At 41.6% G+C, this 17,853-nt stretch overlaps 1 protein-coding gene across 4 annotated transcripts in view; it reads left to right on the top strand.

Moving 5' to 3' along the window:
• UNC13B (unc-13 homolog B) overlaps window positions 1–17,853 on the top strand; it is a 203,271-nt gene that overhangs the window by 54,876 nt on the left and 130,542 nt on the right. For all 4 annotated transcript variants that reach the window (XR_006177289.1, XM_042862318.1, XM_042862317.1 and 1 more), the window contains exons 8-10: window positions 985–1,207; window positions 15,146–15,469; window positions 17,335–17,425. Coding sequence is in view for 3 of the 4 variants with exons in the window: in XM_042862318.1 (XP_042718252.1) it covers window positions 985–1,207; window positions 15,146–15,469; window positions 17,335–17,425 (638 nt within the window). In the remaining variant the exon portion in view is untranslated. The remainder of the gene's footprint in view (window positions 1–984; window positions 1,208–15,145; window positions 15,470–17,334; window positions 17,426–17,853) is intronic.

Raw genomic sequence — 17,853 nt, 5'->3', positions numbered from 1 at the left:
TGGATTAAAAACAATGGAAATTGAATTAGAGAGGTGGGAAGCATGGGTGGAAGAAAAAGTTTAAGCCTTTACCTAGCATGAAAACAGCACTTTTACTTTATTGCTCAGGTTTGTGTTGAGTGGCTGTGTAGGACACATACCACTGGTTAGCTTACCAGAGGGGACTTTAATTTGATTGTCCTGTTTAAACAAGCTGTTGGTGGCGGATGCAGTGAATAGTGGCTGATCTCTGTTTTCCTTTCTATCAAGCATGGTGATGGTGCACTCCACTGATGTGGCGTGTGTATGTGTATTTCACTTAAGCTTGCTGAGGTAGCTTTGTGTTCTGCACAGCCAAACACAGCGATACACCAATATTGTATTTTTGAAATTTTTCCTCTCTGCAGTGGTGTTCGCTTTTTCTGACGGATTATCAATGAGAAATACCTCTCCAGAGAGAGAGGTTCATGGGAAGGGAGCTTATAGCTTGGTGAAGTGTTCATTAGTGTTGACTGCTAAGTTTAACAGGCTGATGTACATCCTTTAATTTCCTGGAGCTCTGGTTGAGGATGCTAAATATTCTTAAAGGAGGACTTTTTGCGACCCTAGGAAAGAGCTTCTCTCCTGAAGACTCCTTGCTCCTCAACATCTGGATGTTCATTTTGGCAGCAGGGAGGAACCTGAAACTTTTGAAGATGAGATTTTTTTTCTTTTCTTCGTTGTTGCTTTGTTTTGTTTTAAAATAAAAGTGTATTATTCTACCAATTTTTGCATAATCAAAGAGAAACAGAATCCTATGATGAGAAGAGAGAGAGGAAGAGGTAGAGGCAGTTTCTGGAGTTACTTGAGTTGCTGGAGTGTTGGTACGTCCTGGGAGAGCCCGAGATTATAACCAGCATTGCAGAACTAGCCTCTTTTTGCAGCTTTTTACAAACAACAATGAGCTTCGCTATCCAAGCAAGGCAACTTCAGAGAGCCATACCCTTAACTGCTTTTGTTTCTTAGCCTTTGAAGATGCTGACAGTGCTGTGGATGATCGAGACAGTGACTATCGCAGTGAGACCAGCAACAGCATTCCTCCTCCGTACCACACGACCGCGCAGCCCAATGCCTCTGTGCACCAGTTCACTGCCCCATCACGCCTGCAGCAGCAAGGAGTCCTGCGGGATTCCTGTGCTGACTCTCTGCAGAATTACGATGTGGATTATCGGGAACACGTGGCCATCAGGTGGGTGCTGTCTTTTGGGCAGCTGTACTTTTCCCATTGATTTTCCACAGCAGAACCTGAAGGTGCTGTGCTATGAGAAGTCATATTGGTAAGAAAGCAAGTGTGAAACGGGGCATACTGTGGCTTCTGCCATAGGTGTGGAAGAAAGAGGTATTTTCTTAAATACTGCTAGAACTGGAGTTGCAGAATTTTACATGCAATGTAACAGATATTTTTCATACCTCAACACTTTTGTTAAGAGCGTTCGTGTTTCCTGAAGCCTGAACCTGTGTTTAGTAACCCTAGCTGGCTTATGGCTGTGGCTAAATTCTGGCTTTTTTTGGCTTTAATGCTAAAAGCTAAAGTTTAATGGTAGCTTTTGAAGTTGTCATTGTTACTGAGATTTAATGCAAATGAGCCAATAAAATGTATTTACTGTGATTAACATCATTCTTGGTGCTTTCTTGTTAGGTATTTGTTAAATACCTAATGTATCAAGGTATTCCCTTTTCCCTGGTAGTCTATGCTACTGGTTTGCAGTAGTAAAATTACTGAAAATGTGAGTCTGGAGAGATGGTCTGAAGTTTTTTCTTAGTGAAAGAGCCAACGTGTTTGTAGCTTGATGCTGCAAAGAAACACTTCTAGTTTGAACTATACCAAGATAGACTTTTTTAAAAAGTATTGTGAATTTTTTGTTTCCTGTATGATTGGATATGACAGTATCAGGACAGATAAAGTTTAAAAACTAAGAGCCTGCTCATCTACAATTGCTTTCACTCCAGAAAGGCAATTCTCAGATGATAGTTAATTCTCTCTTAGTGCTGTTGCTCCCCAGTGCATTTTCTATATGCTCAACCAGATTTTTTGCTCCATATTTAATCTTAAAACTTAGGAAATGCTAATAAGCTTTCTAAAGAAGCTACATGGGATTCTCTTTCTTATTACAGAGATATTTCTAAGCGGAGCTGACTGGAAAAAAATCACTTTGGTGAATCTTAAATATTTTCAAAACTCTGTTATAACAGAATATTGCAAAAACAGAGTGTGACTTTTGCTCCTATGAGTTCTGTGTGCCGTGGACCAGGCAGCTGGTTGATGAAGTTCCTGGCAGACTGCAGTTCACAATTGCTGAGGAAATGACAGCTTGTGAAAGGCTGGGCAGACCCAGAGGGATGAGACAAGGTTCAGCTAGAACCTGTCTTGAATTAGATGAAAATTTGTCTGTGCCAAAATGCTTCAATTGGAACCAACTGTAATAACATCTGCTTTTTTTTTTTTTTTTTTTTTTTTAAACAACAGTTGGATTTGACTGGAAAAATTCTCATTCTTTTTACCACCTTTAAAACATGATTATGTTCCATTGATAGTTAGGTATTTTATTTCTCCTTCTCTGAAGGATAATGATGATCGCTCTTGTCTGACCTCGAGAACATTTTGCTTCCAACAGCCAGTCTGACTTCAGAGCAGCAGATATCTTCCCCACCAATAAATCTATTTATTTTATTTTAGTGCTAGCTTGCAGTGTTCATTTTTTGTAACCATGCGTCCTCTGTGCCTCCTTGCTCTCGCCCTTACTCCCGAGGTGACATGATAGCATAGACTCCACTGTGAGTGGCCGAACTGACCTGGAGTCCACATCCGGGTCTGTCAGATGACGAGCTGCAGTGCTCGCTAGAGAGCAGGCACTCTCTAGGTCTGTCTGATAGGTGGGTTAATCTCTCTGCAGTCTGTGTGCTTGTCTCCGTCTTCTTGCTCTTGAGCTCATCTTGTGATATATTTTGGCTGATTTTCACTGTTTGCCTTGGCTCTATTTCAGATCTGTAGTGGTGCCTGGCTGATGATGTCATTTTTCTCCTCTCAAGCGCTGGATTTCTTGTCACTGCTTTTTTCCTAATTAAAGAAATGTTTTGTAGAGCAGCAGGAGAAACTCTCGTCATGGGAGGAACTCAGTTAGAAAAAGATCATTTTGTTGTTGCCTAAATTATCAAATGTTGGTTTAGCTTTTACGGCTCTTCATGCATTTGTGTAGCACTCATTTCTTTCAGTTGAGACTTGAAAATATTTGATCTATTAACTATGGTGGCCTGGGAATCTTTTCAATTTCATTAGTTTTTTAGATTCATTTCCATTATGGATTTAAAACTGCAACGAAGAAGTGTAGTAAGTGTTCTAAACTGTGTGCAACAGAGCTCATTTAAAGTAATGAGTATCTTTCCAATTAGCATCTTAGATAATACTGATGGAAATGATGCTCTAAAGCAGCAGTAGTGAAAATGCAATGACCTGTTTCTCTTGCAGTGCTGTCCCATCAGCATCCTACATTGGGGTGCTCCAGGCAACTCAGACTATCAAGGTGAAGACACAGTGTATTAGCAGTATCCATACAATGCCTGTGTGCCCTTTGCCATTTCCCTTTTCTTGCTCTGCTCTTATGGTGTCAGGGCACACGTGCATTCCTGCTCCTTAGATTTTAACAACTAATGACATAAAGAAAAGCTGCTGTGCATTTTACATAAGTGTTTTGATTTTTTTACATCCATTTTCTGTGTGTCCATTTCCAAGTAGGCTGGTATGAATTCTCTTTGTAAAATTTAGGCAGTTTCCTCCTTCTACTCTTTGAGTCGGTGAGCAATTGAGATAATCCTTCTGATCCCAGCTTAGGAGTTAATCCAGAAATCTCAAGGGTCAAATACTCGGGTATCTAGGATTCTTCATCTGGTTTGACAGCAAAACCAGCTGCTTTAATCTGTTCTCTCACAATGGGCAAGTATGGACTGCTGGACCCATTTAAAAGCATAAATGGGGAAATGCAGATCCTGACTGGCAGTGGGCTAATATCCATCACCAATGTGTTGCTTTGCCTGCTGACCAAGATCTCCCCCAGATCTTCATTTTGCATTGAGAGGAGATGGTCACTGTGTGCACATGTGGGCAGTGTGTTGGAAAACATGTTTCCCTAGCTTCCAAGAGGGAGAAGAGAATCTGGCTGTCCTCTACCTACACCAGGTTTAGGTGCTCAGTTACCCAGACCAGTGGTCTTGCTCTTTGCAGAGTTCTATCCACTTGCTCACCAGGCTGCTCAGAGTCACAAAGTAGCTACTCAGCTCAGCTGTTCCTAGGTGAGCTTGGGGATCTGGTGCTGGGTTTGCCCACACTGTGGAGAGTCTTCAAAGGGAGTGCATTAATTGCTGCTGAAAGCACTCATAGGAAGGAGTGGTGGTGGCATAGCTGGAGCTCCCCATGTTGCTGGTGTGCAGTTTGCATCTTGTCGCCTATCTCCTCTTCCTGGGAGTCCAGTGACTCCTGAGTCCTTGCACTGTTCACTGCTCTTCAACCACTCTCAGGGAAAACCGAGCGCCCTGTGGGCTGTATGAACACTGCTAAAGCAAAGTCTGCTTCCTAGAGTGACCGAAATGCATGCATAGCATAGCATAGCATGAAATGGTGTGCGTGGGCACTGTATCTCAAAGTAGTCCTGTTACTGTAATAAGTGACTTTTTAAGCATGCCTGAAAAAGCAGCAGTAGCGTACTGGTACAGCCAAGGCTGTGTGCCCTTACTTGATCACAAAAAGCTGTTCTCTCTCAAACAGGAATTTCTAAATGTAACCTGTGGAATATCATAACCCATTCTGCTTTTTTTAGCTGTTTGATTGACAGGTTTTCAGTTCTGTTCTATCTGGATGTTTCTCACTTTAATTTTATTTAATGCATGTTTTTCATTGCTATTTTTTTCTGTCCTTTCTAAACCTTCTTTTTTTTATAAACATTTCCTTTCTTTTTTCTTTTTTTTTTTTTTTTTTTGTTGCCTTTCTACCTTTCCCTCCCACCTTCTTCATCTTAGACAAGGATCTCTAGCTAGAAATGACAGAGTCAGGATCATTCCAAGTAATTCTGAAGATGGAGAAGAAGAACAGGAGAGTAACTATGAAGAACTAGGAAAACTTCTAATAGAGGAGTTCTTAGAAAAGAGTCATAGAAGTAGAAGTTGGCAGGAAACAAACATTAAAAAGATGCGAACTCTCTCAAAAAGGGAAAATGTCAATCACTGTGAAAAATCAAGATGTTGCCAAAATGTGTCTGTGGAGTCAGGATCTGTAGATATCCCAAGATACCCTCAGGAGTATGATACAATAGATAGGAGAAGGAAAAAGAAATTGCGATACAACAGTCTTGAAGAAAGTGAGCAAATGATCCTCCTAAGTAATGGAGGTCTGCAGTATCCTAGAGAGAAAAAAATGTATTTCAATGGTATGGCAACTAATTCTGAACCTAATGATGATTTGCTGGTGTATGATAGAAAAGGAAAGTACGCTGGCAGCTCTGAAAATAAGGAACAGTTGCCTGCTTATCCCATCCTGCGTCCATACAAAAATGGCTTGATGGTCAAAAGCAGCAAGTTGCCCAACAAGTGTGGAGTGAACCACGAGGGCTCACTTCACCTCAGTAACAATGAAGATATGAAACGTGCAGGGCTGTCAGATAATGCTTTCGTGCCCCTGGGTATCCTTGAGGAATTTGACAGTAGTGCTTCTGATGAGTTTCAGTACTCACCTGTTTCAGATGATGAAACTGAGGAATTGGCTATTCTTTCACAAACATGGCATGATTCTGACATCAGCCATTTGAGAGACTTCACTGTTACTTACCCTGCGAATTCTGAGTCCCAGTTAAAGTCCAGCTGCGATAAAAAACACAGGACTAAAGAGAGCAAGCATGGTCATTCTGTGCAAGACTTGACACTGTCTCCTGTTGAAGAACCCAATGAGGAGTATGTAGACACGATGGATGAACTTCAGTGTCTTGTAGAAACAGTTTCAGAATATTTGGCTGAAAAGGAGGAAGAGATCAACAAATTTGCTACACTGCCAGAGACGAGAAAAAGCTCTGAGCGCACGTCACTGAAGCAGGGTAGTTCTGATAATGTGGTAGTAGCCAAGAAGTCTGAACAGGCCAAACAGCCTGCTGCAGAGGAGAGCACCAAGGGTAAATCTGAGTCTCTCCCAGACTTGTCAGGTATGAAGAATACTGTGAGTTCCTTATTCAGCTCTTTGACTGAAAAGGTGGGGTCAAGCACAAAGCAGCTCACAGCCTCTGTTGAAAAGCTTGTTTCTTCCACTCCAGAGAAGACAGAAACCAGAACCTCATCTGAAAGTGGAATCTCAAATGTGTTTTCTGGTAAGCTCAAAAGTGAGAGTGTATCTTCGGGAGTGACACCAGATGGTAAAGCTGACACTAAGTTCTCCATTGACTCTTTGCTACCAACCCAGGTGAGTGGTGATAAAAAAGCCCAGAATGTAAACTCCAACAAGCAAGAAACCACAAAAGTGGACAGTAATGCTTCCACACAGCAATCACATGAAACTACCACCAACAGCCAGCAGAACCAGCATTCAGTTATGGATTCTGTTCTAGGCATGTTTAATCCTCTAAAGATCTTCTCTGAGAAGGAAGTGCCAAAACAAGAAGCCGTAAAAGAGGAGCATGCCAAGGAGGAGAGCCATGCTGTGAAACCTGGTGAGGCAGACAAAAGTGAGAGATCATCTGGACAAATGGCAGCCAATATGGTTCCAGAGATACAGCTGAGTGAGAGTAGAAGTGAGGCAGGGATGAACACAAATTGTACTTCTGTGTCTTCCATCTTTGGCAGGCTCACAAATTCAGTCAGTTCTTTTAGTCTGAAAGCCAATTTTGATGGTCTCTTGGCTCCAAAGCAGCAGGATGTGCCACGGAAACAGTCAGAACTACATCATGTTACAAGTCAGCCAGATGCCGCTGTAAAGGAAGGTACACACATTGTCAGGGAGAAGCCTCCTGCAAATCACTTAGGGAATCAGCATACTACAGGTCATGAACTGGGAAAGGAGCAGAATAGAGGAAATGCAGAGCTTCATTCAGAGCCTCAAGATCAGGGCACAGCATCTGAAAGCTTTTTCAGCCCGCTCAAAAAGTCTTTCAGTCAGTTGTTGCTTCCATCTGCTGAACCAGGGCAGAAAGAAAATGTGTCTGGGTTTTCTAAAGGCCACAAGTCTGAGGAGGATGTAAGACGAAACAGTTCAAGCGAAGAACACTCGTTTCCTTTTACGAAGAAACTTCCTTTTTTCAGTGGGTTGAATTCTTCAGACAAGAAGGAACATACAAAGGAGAAAGGCAACTTTATTCCTTCATTATTTAAATTTTCCTCTGCAGAAAATCTAGCAACTTCCAAAGACCAAACAGGTCATCAGAGTTCTGGTGATATTTCTTTGCTTGAACCCAAAAGCAGTAATTCACAAGAGGCTGTTTCATTAAAATCTAGCTCTGTTCCAAATTTATCAGAGCATAAGGAAGAATTTATGCAAAGAAAATACATTAATAAAGAACCTAGTGCCCAAGTAAACAGAAATAAACACCAGGAAAGTGCCTCTGTTACTTGTAAGGTTACAGGAGATCTGCAGAGAAATAAGAGTGCTCGGGAAGAATCTAGAAATTTAAAAGGAGATTTAACAAGAGAAGGAGTAAATGCAGACTTAAATCACAGCTCAGCTGAATCCGTCTCTTCAGATAGAGTGTTAGAAGCTGCAAATAAAGATGATAAGCAGAAGAAGCACACACCGGGTTTTCTTTCTGGATTTCTTCACGTTTCTTCCAATGACAACACAGCCAATACTCAAGAGTTGATTGTGAAAAGCGAAAATGATGGCCAAAAAAGCAGTTCCGGATTATTTTCTGGCTTATTTAAATTTGCCTCAAATGAAAATGTGTCTGAATGTAAGCAAGATAAGATGAAATCAAGCTCTTTAGGTTTCATGAAGCTTTTTGATAGAAGTGAGGATTCTATCTCAGAGAAAAAACCTGTTGACTCAGCAATAACTTCTGATACTGTAGAAAAGCAAGAGTCTTCTAGCTTCTTGAAAAACATCCTGCCCAAACCAAAGGAGAAGCTAGATAATGTGAACATGGTGGAATCTACCAAAGCTACCGACCACCTGGCCAGCAGAAATGTTAATAACACAGCTAAGCATTCTGTGTTCCCAGTTGCCCAAAATCCTGAAGCCAAGGTACAGGACTTATCTGGAAAGTCAGTAAGTAATAGGCATGTCCCTTATCAGGAGGATACAGAATCTAAAATTCTCCCAACCTTATTAAACAAAGGATCAAATGAATTTCTTAATTTGAGCAATAAAAAACACAATCTTACAGAGCAATACTCAGCATATCAGGAAACAAGAAGTCATTCTAGCTTTGAGTGGGAATATGAAGTGGGGGAACTTGTTGACTCTCATGAAATAGCACTGCCAGTTTACTACGTATTGAATCAGAACTCTGTTCTTCCCCCTCAGTTCTTGGACTGGCCTGAAAATGATGTGGTAGTGAATCTCTGCAAAAAGGATGGAAATGCAAATGTGGTGGATTGGCGGAGTAATGCCAACTTTGATATACAGAGTTCAGATTTAAGTATGATGTCACATGAGTCATTTGACCACTTAATGTTTCAGGATGTTTATTCAGAAGAAAATGATGCATGGACTGCTAATTCTGTCAATGAAAATTACAGTAACTTTCCACCATTTGAGAGAGATGGCAGTTATTCTTTTGAAGAGCTGCCCATGGATTTAAGCTACTCCTCTGGCTGTGATGGAACTATGTGGACTCTAATTGACCAAGAGACGTTAAGTATAGATGAGAACTTTATGTATTCATCCTATAGCCAAGACTATCAAGAGTGGCTGATGATGCTTGAGCAGGGTGTGTGGTGGCCATCGGAAGATGGTGATTGTGGATACTACATGTACAGTGATAGCCAGTATGTGTATTCGCTCCTCACCGATCCCACTGGGCAGTATGTCTACGTTTGTGCTCCTGAAACTTATTCTTACCCAGACTGCTGGGATTATAATTTCCAGATGGGCGGCATTCCAAGAGCTGTGCTGGAAGATAACACGGTTGCTGTTTGTGGTTTTAAAGTCCCTCTTGGCAGCGAAGATGAGCTGTTTTGGTTTGCCGAAGAAGAGAGTTTGGATGATTACACAATGAATAAACCTCTGGATTTGTCCGTAGCTTTGCAGAGGAGTGACCAGTTAATGAACATGAATTTGGAGACGTTTTCACAGATGTTTGAAGAGTCTATTTATTCTCAGAGAGACCAGCCGCTAGACTTCTCAGGTTACAAACTTCAAAAACTCAAAGTTGATTTTAGACCTGACAAGGAAACCCAGAATTATTCAGAGGAAACACCACTAACCCTTGATCTTAGAACACATTCCAGAGGGGCTTCTGATAAATCATTAAGTAAGGACATTCATACCAAGGAATTGGATAAGGATGCCCCTGTAGCAACTGCTGGGGGTGGGTCATCAGGAGGATTCTTTGGTTTACATCTGTTTCAATCTTCTCCTAAAGCTGAAGAAACTGCGGCAACTACTGAACGAATAGCAGAACCAAAAAAGGCTGAAGAAGATAAGAAAACACCAGTGAACAAAGTTACCTCCTTATTTTCTGCATTGGGTGGACTGATTGGAAAGTCTTCAGGACCTGACTCTGGGACAACTGAGGATTATTCCTTAAAGAGAACAGAGACACAGTCAAAACCATCTGAAAACAAACCTGATGTTTTATCATTTGTACCAAATAGGAAATCGGATGAGATGCAGGCAGGGCGAAAGTTTCCTGTTATATCAGAACTAAGAAGAAATACTTCATCAGAACTTAATTCAGAAGCTGCTAGAAATGAAAAGCTGGAATTAAATCAGAATGAAAACATCCACATTAAAAAAACAGGATTAACAAAATCTCCTTCTCAACTGAGCCAAACTGCTCCAGATGGCAAGCCCGTAAGAGAAGAACGACCTGTTAAAGCAAAGCTGGCTTCCAGGCATCTTGAACGGCATGTGACTACTAATGAATCCAGTCAGTCACAGCCAAATCAGAGCCACCCAGCCCCTGAGCCCGAGGAAACATTATTTAAAAGTGCTCTGAAACTGTTCAGTCTTGGAGAAGATTCTCCTGCGAGCTCAACGACCAACAAACCCCAAACTTCTGGATTTTTTGACTTCTTCAAAACACAAGTAAGCAAAGAACCACAGCCATCTCCAGATCTGGAAAGAAGTCACAATGATAAAGTAGAAAAGGCAATGCATCCAGAACAGAAGGAAGCATCCAGCATCTCATCATTGTTTGGATCCCTTGGAGATCTCTTCAAAGTTGAAGCTGTGTCTTCTCAACCAACCTCAAGTGCTGCAACTCTGCCAAAAACCCATAGCAGAACTGTGACAGAGTCAAGACAAAAACCTGAAAAGTCAGGTGGTCACCAGAGTGCCAGTATGCCGTGTCTGTCCTCAACTCCTAAGGAAGGAGTGGGAACAAAAGGTGTGGACAGGCAGATCTCCACTAGCCCTAGCAGAAAAGCTGAGGAGGGTTCCCATGAGAATAAGACAGTACCTCCTGGGGATGCTGCAGGTCCCAAAATAAGCCAGCTGACACATTCAACTGTGCAGCAGAGCAGTGTGCCCACAGCTCCACCAAAGCAGCAAGGAGGAAATTGTGTAGGTGGCACAGTTAATCAGACAAAACCAAGGCCAGATCAGACTCCTAAAGAATCAGGATTCAGTTTACCATTCAGCTTTTCTGATAACACTGCTTCAAAATCACAGTCAGCACAGCCAGCCAGTAGAAGCATATTCTCATTCTTCACTGGATCAGATGAACCCAAGCCTCCAGCACCCACTGCTGCTCCCGCTGGTGCAAAGCAGCAAGAAACAGAGGGACTGTTTCGTCTGCCTTCCTTCTTTTCCAGTGGTCCAACTGCTGAGAAGACCACACCTCAAAGAAGTACTAGCTTTGGTTTCTTCAGTTTGACATCCTTTTTGGATGAAAAACCACAAACTGCACCAAGACAAGAGTCTAATGCAAAACCAGCGAAACCAGCAAATTCTAAGTCATCTATGAAGCAAAGTATTTCCACTGACTCTGGTATCAGAGCTACCAGGCAACAAGATGCAGACAATAAGAAAGAAGTAAATGATATTATTGCAGCAGCGACTGGCAGACAAATGTTTAATAATGTCACTATGACCAAAAATAAATCAGAGATGTCTCTGGAAAACACAGAAGGTGTTGCAGAGATAGCTGAAGAGAGCAACTTCAAAAAGCTTCCGCACACTGATGACACTGCTGTAATCAGTTCAGCTCCTTCTGATCCTTGCTGTCAGATTCCCAGTGTGCAGGAGCATTCCCAGGGCGAGCAGACTATTTCCTTAGGGGCAGAAGAATATGCTCTGGGTAGCACAGGGAAGACAGACACTGTTGTTTTACCTGTTGATAAAGAAGAGTCCTGTTCTTCAGAAGAACAAATTTCTGAAAATAAAGATTATAGTCCAGCCATGAATGACAAAATGGATTCCTTGGATATAAAAGACTCAAACAGCACAAGTGACGTAAAAAGTGAAGTGGTCTCTAGAGAAGTATGTGCACAATGTGAGTTGCCAAAATATGAATTACCTGAACAAGCCCCTGGAGACAGGTTACAACAGGCACAAGATCTGCACTCTGCTTCTAAAAGACCAGAGACCTCTAATTTGCAGAACAAACCTAAGGAACCTGAGGGTGATAAGTCAGTTCTGGATTCTTCAGTTGAAATTTTTTCAAGTTTCATGACAAAAATGAAACCACCCAAAACGTTGTCTGATTTCTTTTCCCAGCCTCAAGCTCCTGCACCTCCCACTGCACAGAAAAAAAGCTCCTCTTTCTTTGGTTTCTCTTCTCTCCCAAGTGGCCCAGCACCAACTTTCACAAGCGATCTCTTTGGCATCTTTAAAGGTCCAAGAGAATCTCCAAAAGAGATGCCTCCACAATCCACTCCTAAACCTCAAGGCAACAGAATGAAAGACATTATTGAGTCTGTTCCAGCAAAAGACGCTAAGAAGGAAGAAGGTGTAGCTGCAGCCAAAGAGTCTAGGAGAGATGCTATAAGCTCTCTGAATCAGGATATATTGACTGCTTCAGAAGAAAACTCTACAAAAGAATCTTCCATGAAAAAAGAAAATGAAGAAAATAGGAACTCAGAAACCTGTAAAGAGGAATCTTTGAGGATCACTCCAGAAAAGGTAGTTTCTAGTGAAAATCAAGATCTGGAGGCTCTGCAGCTGGCTGGTGATGCACAGCCCTCTGAAATGGTAGATCCTAAGTCACAGGCATCTGATTTCAGTAATGTAGTTGATACAGAGCAGACTGAGGCCACTGAACAGTCTGATGTAAATCCATGCCAACTAGATGTGTCTTCACACACAGTGGAGGAACAAGGTGCTTCTACAGAAAAGGCAGCTGTTGACTTCCTTCATACTGGCTCTAGTGGTGGGTCTGAACTGGAAACTGAAGCCCCACTTAATGGGACAGGCACAAACCTTTCCCAGTTGAGTGAGAGTGCTACAACTGAATCAGAGCCTGCTGTTACGGAGAACCAGACTACTGCTGATATCGATCACCCAGACACGAACAGTAGTAGCAGTAGAGAACCCGTAACTCCCGCTGATGAATCCAGTGTTCCTCTGCCCCCTCTGGATGAAGAGAAAACAAGTGAAGTACAACAGCAAACTGCTGAACAAGAGAAACATCTATCAGTTAATGAGATACACTTGGAAGAAATCCCTTCCATAGGTGACTTGCAGAAAGAGGGTAAGCCTAGTAACATTCCTTCAGATGCAAACAGCAGTAAAACAGTCTTTGAAATACCGAGCATGCCCAATTTGCCGAAATTCAGCTTCATGCCATCCTCTGACAGTGGAAGGCCGTTTGGGTCTTTCTTCTCTCAGCAGCCACCTTCTGTTAATAGAGCAGGGGCAGATCAGGGCCTCATGTCCAGCTTTAAGAAACTTTCTTCCACTCTGTTTGAAGGAGGCACTGAAGAAAGGGTGAGTAAGCCAGATAGTGTCCAAGGAGCAGTATTTGGGAAAAAAATAGATTTCTCCTTTCCCTGGCATAAAGACAACAGGGAGACCTCTGCCAAAAAGGAAACACATGTACAACCACCACAGGCTTTGTCAAAACCAGATGACAAGGTGTTAGGAACAGTCAGTTCAGATGAATACTCAAAATCTGCAGTCTCAGATCAACTGACTGATGCAAATATAGAAGTAAACTTATCTTCAGGGCAGCCTGACACTGTAGACAATGAACTTTCTGAAGAACCATCTGGTGCAAGCACTGTTGATGATACATCCAACAAAGAGCTGGGAGAGAGGCTTTATAAAGTGTCTGAAGACCAGCAGAACGTGATTTCCACCGAATTGCAGGAAGATCAAGCCGACAGGTCTGTAGCAGACCAGCCTGAAGTGAAGGAAACTGAGCTTGACTCTGCTCCTCATGGAGTAACACTTCATCCTGGCACACAGCCTGCAGACCTGAGTAGCGTGGAACAACTGAATGAGAAAAGGCTAGTTACAGACAAGTTATAAATGGCTTCAGCTGTTTGACCATTTATAATGCAGTAGTGCAGCAGTAGATACTGACCTTAGTGTCTGATGTTAGTAGCTCAGTCCCATCTGTATTCGTTAAGTGTTTGTAGTATCACTGATAGCTGTCACAGGAGATGTGGTCAACCACAGTCTCTAGTACTGCTGAAGCTCTCACATGATTTTCTAATCCTTTTCCATTCTTTTTTGTCTGTGATATTTTGCATGTTCTTACACTTTGTCACACTGAATGAGATGTTTTTAGTGCCAATTTCGTGAGTCTTTCAGAAGTTTAATTCTTTGTGTTTTAATAGACTGTATACAGTCACTTTGCTTTCTTGTTTTGAGATTGTTATCTCATGTTTGCTAAAAAAAACCCAAACATATGTAGGTATATAGATAATATATTCAAAGAGTAAAAAAAATGTAAAACTTCAAAGTAAAGATTTTAAGAGAGAAATCTAACTAACTGCTAACATATTACAGAACCAAGTAGATTCATTTCACATTACTGAAGCTTTTAAAGCATTTTCAGAGATGTCAGTGAAGGTATTCTAATATTTGTTCTTCCTAAAATCTCTGCAAAGCTTATTTCATGCAGTTAGGGAAGCTACTTAAGGAAAATACCAGTATTTCGTGAGTCTGTATTCAGACTTGTCTATGTTTTAAGTTACAATTGTCATCAGAAATCAAAGCAGAGACTTCAAAAATGTGCATGTGTGGGTGGTGTAAGTAAAAGTGATTGTGCGTCTGATCTGACAGTTGCTCACTGCACTCCCAGCACTTCCTGTTTGGCTTCCCATTCTCCTAACTCTGCAAGTGAGAGAAACAGCACTGCTGCTTAATTCTTACACTGAAATATTTATTGTGGCTGGGCCATAGTTTTCCTGACTGCATGAGAAATTTGGAAATTTGCATCCACTGTAGTTTGTGTGAGGATTCTGGGGATTCAGTCCTGGCAGTGGTGTCTTGAGTCATGGAGATCACACTCCTGTGGTGGTGCTTTTTCATAAATGAAATTCTTGAAAAAAATTCACTGGAATGAGGTGTGTGTCTTCCCTTTGTGAATAATTGCTCCGCTTTTGTAAAAGACTTTAAGTTGATGGTCTTAACCTTAATCTTGATTTCAATGTATTTTACTATAAGTGCATAATATTATTAAAAATAAAGTTAACTTAGTTTTCTTAACAACTTAAATGGCCATTTTAAAGCTGAAATGAAACTGTAGCAGACAGGCACTTCCTCTCTGAATTTCCATGTTTCCATTCTATATCCTCCATGGTTATTAGAATACCTTCACTATCTGTTTCTAGCTGACAGAGAGTGAAAAAGTAAATAACTGGTTCTAGAAAGTGTACTGTAACTCCATAACATACAGGGTCCGTATACTGGTGGGCTGTGTATGAAGTAATTCTGTTGCCTACCAAAGTTTTGAAGCTCAGAACTCTAGATTTAGTTCAGAGAACATAATTGTTAAATGTAACTTGGTAACATGTCTTGCTTTATCTGATGGACTTTCTTATTCTCTCATAGTCCTGCTGGCAGTAGTAGATATGGCTCCTCTTGTAATGTCAGCCAGGGAAGCTCTCACCTGAGTGAGCTGGATCATTCCCATGAAAGTGCCCATGGCTCTGAGCAAGACGATGATCGTCAGGAACGGGAGTCGAATTACTCCGACCACAGTTTGGTCAGCTACCATAAGGACAGTCAGACGTGGCTCAGGGAGCAAGAGGAGCCTCGCAGCAAAGGAGAGGAGGAGGTCTCTGAGGCAGAGGAGAAGCATGCAGATCATTCTACAGCTAAGCTACCCCTGGAACTTGACAAGTCCGAGGACGTTGATGTGGCAGCCCGAGTGAGGTAGGTGAAGTGCTCTGTTTTGAGATCTTTTCAACTAGTGCAAGGAAGTTTCCTCTCTGTTGTTTCATGGAGCAAATTATGTACATTGTTCTTGCAGTCTTACAACAAACTTGACGTTGCTGATCTGTGAAACACCATTACATGTAATTTGTAATTACTAGTTATTTATGGGAGTAAAATTAAACTGTATTTTCTGTATTCCTGCTAATGAAACTCGTTTGCTGTATTTTCTGTTTCATTTGATAAAGGTAGTCTAGCCCAAGGATAGCTACTTCTATTGCTCATGTGTGTTCAAAACCAAGAAATACATGTAGTGATGGTTTGAGCTGCACTCCTTCCTTTCTTGTGTAGTAAGCAACCACAGCTAGTTACTGCTTGTGTAGTTTGCAGGCTTACTGTGTGAATCAGTGTGTTGCTTTGACTCATGCCGGCTTTTCTTGTCCTTACACTTTGATTTTACAAGCTCTTGACAGTATTAAAGAGAGCCCACAGGAACATTTCAGTTAAGTTTGGAAGAACTGCAGGCTGTCTCCTGGTTTTACAGGAATTTCAGATTCCACTGCTTATCTTTCAAACAGATTGTTTTTTCTTGTGATAATTAAGTCATTGGAGCCCCTAATGTGATATGGTTATATTTTCAAAAATACGAGGGATTATTTTCATCTGGTTAAAGTGGATGGATCAGTGAGATCCATGGAACTATGTCTGCCTACCTGTGTCCTTTGGAGAATGCTGCATGGAGAGTACAACTAGACTGGTGTTACTGTGCTTATGTGAGAGAATTAACCACAGTAGTTCATGTGTAGGCAACTCTTACACTAAAGTTTTAAAAAAGAAAACAAGGCTATAAAAAGTGTTGAGCTGTTCTTAAACTCTGACTCACTTTCTTCTTATTACAGAGCAGCAGGAGATTTGTCCCAGAATGGCTGGCCTATATTTACTTACATGGAGGGTTACAAGCTAATTCAGGCATCTAGTTTAGATATTACTGCATCACTAGCTTCCTTTTCTCCACTGTGGCAACACTTTGCTGTCTCTATGGAATGTACTGTGAATTTAGCTCTGAACTGCAATCTCTGGAGTTGCACCTGAGCTAAATGTGTAGCATGGGTGCTTGTTGCTATCAGCTATGGTTTTTATACTGCCAACCGTGCCTGATCCATCTCAGAGTGATACAGCAGCATACAAAGGAAGGGATACAATCAAGGGCCCATTACACGAGTGTGGGGAGTATAAAGTGTGTTGTGGGACACATTGCTGCCAGATGCATATGCCTTCTTCAAAAACTGTAGGAAAGAGCGCACTGAGAAAGGCACAGAGGTTAGGGAAAAAAGCAGAGCCTTGTTGCCTGCCTTTCCATGGAAAAGGGTTTGTAAATCTGTGGCAGTGGGGAGTGAATGGAAAGAGACAGTTAGAAGGGACCTGCAACAGGCATGAGGGTGGCAGATCTTTCATCTGCTTCTCTGCATGCAGTTACGATACCCATGTGCTGAATAGGTTTGATCAGGTATTTTGGACTGGTTTCCTGATGTTCTGACTAATAACATCTTTCTCCTGGGGCTATGTTTAATAATGAAAACATTTTAAACTAAGCTTTTATCTGCATGGATTTTCCACTGAAAGGCCGGGATTGTATCTTAGCTTTTATCTTTCAACTCACCAGCTTCCAACGCAGCTCTTTCACGTACAGAAACCTCTTGTACATAAGGAAATCTCTGCGTTAGCTTCTCACTTCTCATAGCATGTGCACAGCTGTGTCTGCCGGGAGCCTGTTGGTTACTTCAGCTGCAGCTGCACTGTACCATGCTGAATCTTTAATGTTGCAGATGAGTATTTGCCAAATAATGATTTTGTTTCTTGTTAAGGTACAGTGGTGACAACGAACCACCACCGTTTTCTCCAGCGAGAGCCCATTGGATTCGAGCCATTAACAAAGTTCGAATGCAACTTCAAGAGGTAGGATGGAGAATTGCTTCATGCCTTCTTTCTCCTCCCAGTGTTTTCCATCTGTGGCTGAAGGTTTCCTTTCTTTTGTCTTGTTACTATTCTGATGTTATGGAGGCAAAACACAATCAAATACTGTACAGGATTGCAGTATTATTTGATAGTGCTATTTAATTCTACCATCAGTTTGATGTCTTTGTTTGGAACTAGAGGTGAATTATCAGAAAAGATGCAGAAGCAGAGAAGTCAGCACAAAATTTGCAAATTTGCAAAATAATAAAAAGGTTTGGGGCTAAATCGTGGGTGTTCAGCCTTTTGCCTTGCCTGGGCTGCACTGAGCGAAGAGGAATTGTCTAGGGCCACATATACAAGGGTTGCTCTGAAAGCAATGCTTCATAATTATTTCCATGGAAACTGCAACTGATACAAAGAGCACAGTA

The sequence above is a fragment of the Lagopus leucura genome, unplaced genomic scaffold (assembly GCF_019238085.1).
Source record: "Lagopus leucura isolate 7727_CA_CO unplaced genomic scaffold, USGS_WTPT01 Super-Scaffold_650, whole genome shotgun sequence".
In the NCBI taxonomy this organism is placed as follows: domain Eukaryota; kingdom Metazoa; phylum Chordata; class Aves; order Galliformes; family Phasianidae; genus Lagopus; species Lagopus leucura.
Note: the sequence above shows the minus strand (reverse complement) of the source record. Positions and strands in the feature narration are given on the sequence as shown.